We start from the raw sequence: 8,491 nt of genomic DNA, 5'->3' as shown, positions 1-8,491 counted from the left end.
TTTTTTATTCTTTTTTAACGTGATGAATAAGTGCATTTATTTTTTTCCGAATGCTTTATTAACTTTTGATTTACATCACTCATTTCTGCCAGATTTTGAGTTACAAATTTTCTCCCCATTTTTCCCCTACCCACTGCCCCAAAATAGCAGTCCAATAGGATATCCTCTCCTCCAGTCTGCTCTCTCCAATATTTTCTCCTATACCCCTTTTGACTTTTCCAGGAGATCTCTATGCCCCAGTGCCTGTATATTTTATTTCCCAATTATATATAAAATAGTATTAATAATAGTATATATATAAACATTTGATTTTAAAACTTTGAATTCCAGATTCATTCCCTTCCTCCCTTGTCAAACATCCTTACTGGGAAGATAAGCAGTTCAGTATTGTACATGTGTGGCTAATGCAAAAACAATAACATAGTATATATATATATATAGTAAAAGACTGACTATATTTCCCTCCATCCTATACCACCTCCTACTTATTCTATTCTCTACTTTGATCCCATCCCTTTTCAAAAGTGGGTGCTTCCAACTTCCCTCCCCCCCAGCCTGCCCTCCCTTCCATCATCCCCCCTCTCATCCCCTTCCTCCCTACTCTCCTGTAGGGTGAGATACCCTATTTAGTGTGTATTTCATTCCCTCCTCAAGCCAAATTCAATGGGAATAAGGTTGACCCATTCCCTTTTACCTTCCTATTCTTCCCCTCCATTGTAACCATTATAACCATTTTCCCTTGCCTCTTCTATATGAGATAGTTTACCCCATTCTGTCTCTCCCCATCTCCTCTCATTATATTCCTCTCTCACCTCTTAATTTCACCTTTTAAGTATCACCCCTTCCTGTTAGATTGGTCCTGGGCCCTCTATCTATGTATACCTGTAAACATATATACACACATTCACATATGTATTCATATGCCCATATACCTCACATATAGACATATATATATATATATATATATATATATATATATTTCTATTTATATTCCCTTCAAATACTGATAAAGGTTTCATAACTTACAATTATTGTTTTTCCATACAGGAATGTTAATAGTTCAACTCTGATAAGTTCCTTATGATTTCTTTTCCCTGTTTACCTTCTCACACTTCTCTTGCTTCTTGTATCTAAATGTCAAATTTTCTATTCAACTCTGGTTTTTTTCAGCAAGAATGCTTGAAAGTCCTCTATTCCACTGAATGACCATATTTTGCCCTGAAACATGATAGGCAGTTTTGCTGGGTAAGTGACTCTTAGTTTTAATCCCAGCTCCTTAGCCCTCTGGAATATCACATTCCAAGCCCTTGGATCCCTCAGTGTAGAAGCTGCCAAATCCTGAGTTGTCCTGATTGTGTTGCCACAATATTCAAATTGTTTCTTCCTGGCTGCTTGTAATATTCTCTCCTAAATCTGGGAATTCTGGAACCTGGCTATAATATTCCTAGGAGTTTTCTTTTTGGGATCTTTTCCAGGAGGTGGTTGGTGGATTCTTTCAACCTCTATTTTGCCCTCTGGTTCTAAAACATCAGGGAAGTTTTCTTTGAGAACTTCCTGGAGGATGATTTCTAAGTTATTACTTTGTTCATGGCTTTCAGGTAGTCCAATAACTTTTAAATTCTCTCTCCTGGATCTATTTTCCAGGTCAGTAGTTTTTCCCATGAGATATTTCACCTTGCCTTCTATTCTTTCATTTGTTTTGGATCTGTTTAACAGCATCTTGATTTCTCATAAAGTCATTAGCTTCCATTTGCTCCAATCTAATTCTGAAGCAATAATTCTCCTCAGTGAGCTTTTGAGATTCTTTTTCCATCTGGCAAATTCAGCTTTTTAAGGCATTCTTCTCCTCATGGCCTTTTTGAGCCTCTTTTGCCATTTGAGTTAGTCTATTTTTTAAGGTGTGATTTTCCTGAGTCAGGCTGTTGACTCTCATTTCGTAATTTTCTTGCATCATTCTCATTTCTCTTCCCAATTTTTCCTCCACTTCTCTTATCTGCTTCTTAAGGTCCTCCATGGCCGGCAACCAGCTCGTATTTTTCTTGGAAGCTTTTGGTACAGGAGTTCTGACTTTACTCCCTTCCTCCTGTTCCATGCTTTGATCCTTTTTGTCCCCAAAATAGGAGTCTAATGTTGGATTGCTTTGCTTGGTTTGCTTCCTTAGCCTAGTCATTGCCCCTAAATTACTTGACTTTTGGGCTTTTTGCCATAATAGGACTCACCCACCAGACTGAGGAGCTTCATTCCAAACACTAGGGTTTTCTCAGCTGCTGGAGGTATTAGATGGGTGCCTTCTCTGAGGCCTCCACATGCTCTGGCAAGCTGGTCACACACCCTAGGAACTCCACCCTAGATTGCAATCCAGATCCAAGCAGGTTAAAGCAAGAGTGATTACCCCTCAGACTGGTCGCTTGGTCCCCCTACACTCTGCAGGCCAGGAGCTGAAGCTGCCACATGGCTGTGGCTGCTCCACAGCCCTCAGCGGCTTCTCAACTCGATGGCAAAAGCCACGAACTCTCAACTACTGGGTCCCAAAGTCCACACTGCACTGACTTCTCACTTTGTCCCTAGCATCTATGTGTTGATAATTCTGGATCGCCACAGCTGCTGGTGATCTGCAGTCCCTCCAGTTAGTGGCTGGTCAGGCCCGGCCTGGGGCTAAAACCTTGGTGTGGGGCTGGGCTCAGCTCCTAGAGAGCTGAACTTGATGATTCCTGCCAGCCTGCCGGACTGTCTTCAGTGAGAGCTTAGCTTCTCTGTGTCATTTTGTGGGTTCTGTAGCTCCAACGTTTGTTCAGAGTACCCTTTTATATGGATTGGAGGTGGAGGTGGTAGAAGCCAGAGCCACAGGGAGGTCCTGTTTCTACTCTGCCATCTTGACTCTGCCCACTGTAATTTTTTTCTATTGATCCTATTTACAACAAATTGATTTTGTCCTGTAACTGGATTAATCATGGTTCTGTTTCTGAATTCAGTTCAGAATTCAGCTGGCCTGTAATGAGTTAAGTTGACAACCTAGTTCTCTTGCTAATTAATCAGTGTTCTATTCTTGACTCAAGGAATTCTGCTAACTCTGGGAGATAAGAATTCTGGCCTAATATCTTTACACCACCAAGCTATCCTTCAAGGATTTCTGGGTCACTATCTTGCAGGTGGATTCAAACAATGAACACTTCTTGGTCACAAGAGGAAAAAAGGGAGGTAATTGCTAGCTCCTCTTCACCACTTCCAACCAATAATATTGTTCTTCATGCTTCAACTATGTAACCAATCATGTTTCCATCAACGACGTATGTCTCCTACCCTACTCGGTTATTTGTTTTGCACTACCCAAAACCTATAAAAGAGCAGCTGTTCTTTTGCAAGGGGTCTTTGGCTGGAAACTGAGGCAGCCACTCTGATCCTTTTATTGGCAGGTACCATGCTCTTCTTAATAAAATTATATCTTGCTTGGAAAAATGTGTCTCTGTTTATGTTTTTGTTAAATTTCTCTAGTGACCTTCCATGTGGGAATGTAAACAGTTTATTTAACTGTATTAAATCCCTTATGATTTCTCTTTCCTGTTTACATTTTTATGCTTCTCTTGAGTCTTGTGTTTGAAAGTCAAATTTTCTATTTTATTTCATCAGGAATGCTTGAAAATTCTCTATTTCATTAAATATTCATTTTTTTCCCTGAAAAACTTTGCTCATTTTTGGTGGGTACATGCTTTGTGGTTATAATCCTAGCTCCTTTGCCCTCTGGAACATCATATTCCAAGCCCTTTGATCCTTTAATGTAGAAGCTACTAAATCTCATGTTATTTTGATTGTGGCTCCATAATTCTTGAATTGTTTCTTTCTGGCTGCTTACAATACTTCCTCCTTGACCTGGGTGCTCTGGAATTTGGCTATAATATTTCTGGGAGTTTTCATTTTGGGATCTCTTTTAAGAGGTGATCAGCAAATTCTTTCAATTTCTATTTCACCCTCTGTTTTCTTTGATAATTTCTTGAAAGATGATGTCTAGGCTCTTTTTCTGATCATGGCTTTCAGGTAGTCCAATAATTTTGTTTTTAAAGCAATCAGGGTTAAGTAACTTGTTCAAAGTTACATGGCCAGGTGTTTCTGGGTGGGTGCTAAGTGTCTGAGCCCAGGATTCGATCTCCAGGTCATCCCGACACTGGAGCCGGTGCTCTTACTCGCTGTGCTACCTGGCCGCCCCAAGTCCAATAATTTTTAAATTATCTCTCCTGGATCTGTTTTCCAGGTCAGCCGTTTTTCCAATGAAGTATTTCACATTTTCTTCTATTTCTCATTCTTTTGACTTTGTCTTCCTGTTTCTTGATTTCTCATGGAGTCATTAGCTTTTACCTCTACAACTCTAGATTTTAGGGAATTATTTTCTTCAGTGAATTTTTAAGCCTCTTTTACCATTTATTCATTTTTAAATGTTAAATCAGCAACACAGCTAGGTACTAAACACTATTTTATTCTACTAATAATGAATTTAATATTTACTGAAATTATATTTTCTAATGAATTTAAAGGTTTATCTCATATTTGTTTTGATGATCAAAAATTTCCTTCCCTTGTAAAGTACATACACAAAGACATTTTTTAATGAGTATTCAATTTAGAGTTTTAGAATAATCCAGATCACTTCTTTTATGACCCTGATTTACACAATATTGATTTAGGCCCTTATCAGGCCAAATGCAATATACATGATTTTTGTTAGTATTAATGAAAGAAAACACTGACCAGAAACAGCCCACATAGCTTCATCAACTTGTGGCATATTTTCTGTGATGTTATAAATGATTACATCACATTCAAGCAGGTGAAACAGCAGTTCTTCTCGGGAAAGGTTCTGAAAGGAGGAGACCACCAAACCAACAGTCAGTCATTTGTAGCAAGCAGTGAACAGAGCAACCATAAAATAATTAGGTTAAATTGAGGTTTCTATATTAGTACAAGTTCATATGAAATATATCCACAAAGGAATTTCTACTTAAAATTATATTTCTATTAATACCATATGCTTTTTTTGATGTGACAAGTTCAGTAAAAAAACTGTTCAGGCAATTAACAACAGACAAAATAGCTTTTTAGTATAAACAGGAGTTTATTTTAAATGGACTTCTTTATGTTATGTTTAAATTTACATTCAGAGCCAGCTAGGTGGCACAGTGAATAGAGCACCAGCCCTGGAGTCAGGAGGACCTGAGTTCAAATCCAGCCTCAGACACTTGATACACTTACTAGCTGTGAGACCTTAGGCAAGTCAGTTAACCCCAATTGCCTTGCCTTCCCCCTCCCTGGGGCAAATAAATGAATAAATACATAAATAAATAATTCAGATTCAGAAGGAAGATATTAGAAAATACTGGAAGAAGATACATGTCATTTAAAACTCTCTCTAAATTTATTCAGCATTATTTTAACCATACTCTAGGGGAGGTTCCCAAAGTTATTTGGGCTACTGCCACCTTTAAAAAAAGTGCTCAGTGTCCCCCTGGAAAGCTACTTTCTTTAACCCTTTAACAGTTTTTAAAAATCTGTATCATTTAAAAAAATACATATATATATTTTTAAATGACGCATCTTAAATTGAATAATTTATTGTAAACTTGTGAGTTTTTTCCTCCATTGAAATTTGACACAATATTGCATCATGCAACCTGATGGTATCAATCTGTAAACAAGTCATTACATGCACACATTCCTGCCAATGCATGCTGGACTTCCTGACAATTCGGGATGCGCTGGCCTGCCAACACATGCTTTTTAAGACCTGTTCGTGGACTTGACCACTGATTGGTTATAACTTGCATTATGTATGTTTATTTGGAAAACAACGCAATAATTTTAACTCTGTTACACAATACGTGAAACATGTACAAATAACTTTTCAAATTTTTCTTCTCTTCTTTCCTTATGCTTCCACCACCCCCTTGTTTTTATTCGACGACCCACCCCACCCAATTGCACCTGAGACTACTACCATTCCCTTGGGTCAATCCAGGGCCCACCTAGGAGGCGGTATCACCCACTTTGGGAACTTCTGCTAGTTCATTCAAGAATGCCTAAAATGTATAGTAAGTAATCTGTTCTGTTTTAACTGGGTAGTCTATATTGCCTGGATTCTTTTTCTGTAATACCAATACTTTCCATAATAACACAATACTCTCTCTGCTCTTAAGGTATTAAGATATCTTTAAAAGGACTTGAAATTAAAATAAGTTTGGTCCAACATCATACAACATATATCATAGTAGTAAGTTCCAAATGGATAAGTTGGATAAATGGATAAGACTTAAATATAATTGGTCACACAATTTTCTAGATGGAGGAAAATAGATGGAGATACTTTTCATGATTATAGCTAGAAATATAATTCTTAACCAAATAGAAAATAACACAAAGGACATAACAAAAAATAAAATAGATAATTTGATTTTATCAAATTTAAAAGCTTTTATATGAACAAAATTCAATACAGTTAGGATGAAGGAAACTGTAGATAGGCAGGAAAATATTTGTATTAAGTATCTCAGATAAAGGTCTGATATCTAAGATATTCAGGGAATTAATATAATTAAACTTTAAGATTAAGCACTAAGACTATTGGGACACATGTATATGAGAACAGGAGTCATTCCCCCAATGGATAGGTAGTCAAAGAATATAAACAATAAAAAAAAAGAATTTCAAACTCAACCATGAGACTGATCCAAATAACTAATGAAAGAAATATATTTTAAAACAATTCTGAAATTTTACCTCATACCTAGCAAATTGACGACAACCAAAAAAATGGAAAATCATCAGTGTTTGAGGTGTTGTAGGAAGTTAGTCCCTCTAATATATTGTTGGTAAAGGTATGAGATAACCCAATGATTCTAGACAACAATTTGGAATTATGCAGGAAAAAAAAGGTGCTAAAAATGTTCATATACTTTCATCCAGGGTGCCTTCTAGTGAGCATATACCCCAAAGACAGAAAGTACCATACATATCATATTCATGATAGCACTTTCTGTGATAGTAAATAATTAGAAACAAAGTATATGCCCATCAGTTGTGCAATGCATAAACAACTGGAATAAATTAATATAATGGATTATAATAGTGCTATAAGAAATGAAAAAATACAAAGAATTCAAAGAAACATAAGAAGACATATGAATTGATACAGATGGAGGTAAACTGAATCAAGAAAACAATATATGTGATGGCTAAAACAATCTATAAAGAACAAATTAAAAAATGTGAATATTATGTAATTAGGTCTAAGCCTGACCCAAGAGAAGACATGAAGGCACCTTCCTTCTTTCACTGGGGTGGGGAAAAAGGGATATGGAATGTTGTATATGTTATCAAATATGTTAGATGTGATGTGTTGGTAGGCTTTAATGACTACTTAAAAAAATCTTTGTAAGTGTGAAATCCTTTGCAAACAGGAAAAGTTTACTGTGTAGAGGAGAATATGCATATTTGGAAATAAATGAAGTATAAAAGCAAAAGGCATCAATAAAATTTAAAAACATTTTTAAAGGACTTGTTGTTGCTATTGTATTGAAATTTTAAAAACAGGTCTTTCTTTAACTGCTCCCACCATAAGTCTGAATGATGGCTCACTAAAAATACAGGCTAAGGCACAAGGAATTTATGAGTTTGAACGCCAAATATAACATTTCCCTTTTTTCTATAGATTAATCATTTAGCTTGTAATGATTTCTTCACCTATAAAATGGAGAAGGTTTATTAGCCACAATCCAAGTAGATCTGATTTCTTTCCCCTGCTTTTAGCAACAAGAGAACATGAAAAGTGAAGAATAGCCTATTGTAAAAGGGTGGATAGAGACTTTTCCCCAGTCTTGACAAAATAGTCCAGACTTACTGTGTATGTTTCCAAGGCAAATTCTGGAGGCTTACATTCAGGACTGGAAAGGGTTCCTACTATCTGATAAGTGCCTTCCTTTGATTTAGTTGCTGAGCCTTCTAGGCCAGCTGATTTGCTTTCATCATCATCATCTTCTTCTTCTGTTATTTCTTCAAGTGAAGCCCCAACTATACAGTTAGATAAGTACTACAAGAAAATCAGAAACAATTCCAAGTTCAAATAGCAATTTAAAGAGAGGATTTGCTCCCCTGTAATATATATATATGTATATATATATATATATATGTATGTAAGTACATATATTTGTAATTATATATATTATTTTTTTTGGAGGGAGACATAGAGGGAAGAGGGTGATAGAGTTCAGAACTTTTTATTCTATTCATATGGGACATTTGATGGAGGGCAACAACTGATCTGCAGATTTTTGTGCTTTGGCACATGGAAAGCATTTAATAAAAGCTGTTGATTGACTGGGGATGCTGATAGGTTAAGTGATTTGCCCAAGTTCACACAGAAAGTATATGTTACTGTGATACTTTAAATATTCCAAGTTAAATGATTAGTTTACTCTGTACCTCTTTTATTGCACTCATCACAGTCTAT

The 8,491-nt window shown here is 36.3% G+C and overlaps 1 protein-coding gene across 1 annotated transcript in view; it reads right to left on the bottom strand.

The window, feature by feature from the left end:
* LOC138173869 (adenylate kinase 7-like) overlaps positions 1-8,071 on the bottom strand; it is a gene marked incomplete at its 5' end in the record, with an annotated part of 127,433 nt that extends 119,362 nt beyond the window's left edge. Inside the window, 2 exons of the mRNA XM_069103943.1 lie at positions 4,741-4,849; positions 7,883-8,071. Coding sequence (XP_068960044.1) covers positions 4,741-4,849; positions 7,883-8,071 — 298 coding nt within the window. The remainder of the gene's footprint in view (positions 1-4,740; positions 4,850-7,882) is intronic.
* Positions 8,072-8,491: the final 420 nt, after the last annotated feature.

Source organism: Petaurus breviceps, unplaced genomic scaffold (assembly GCF_028583685.1).
Source record: "Petaurus breviceps papuanus isolate PSGF00001 unplaced genomic scaffold, PetGlider_PUasm1.0 66, whole genome shotgun sequence".
Taxonomy (NCBI): Eukaryota; Metazoa; Chordata; class Mammalia; order Diprotodontia; family Petauridae; genus Petaurus; species Petaurus breviceps.
The sequence above is the reverse complement of the archived record's forward strand: the minus strand, read 5'-3'. Positions and strand labels throughout refer to the sequence as shown.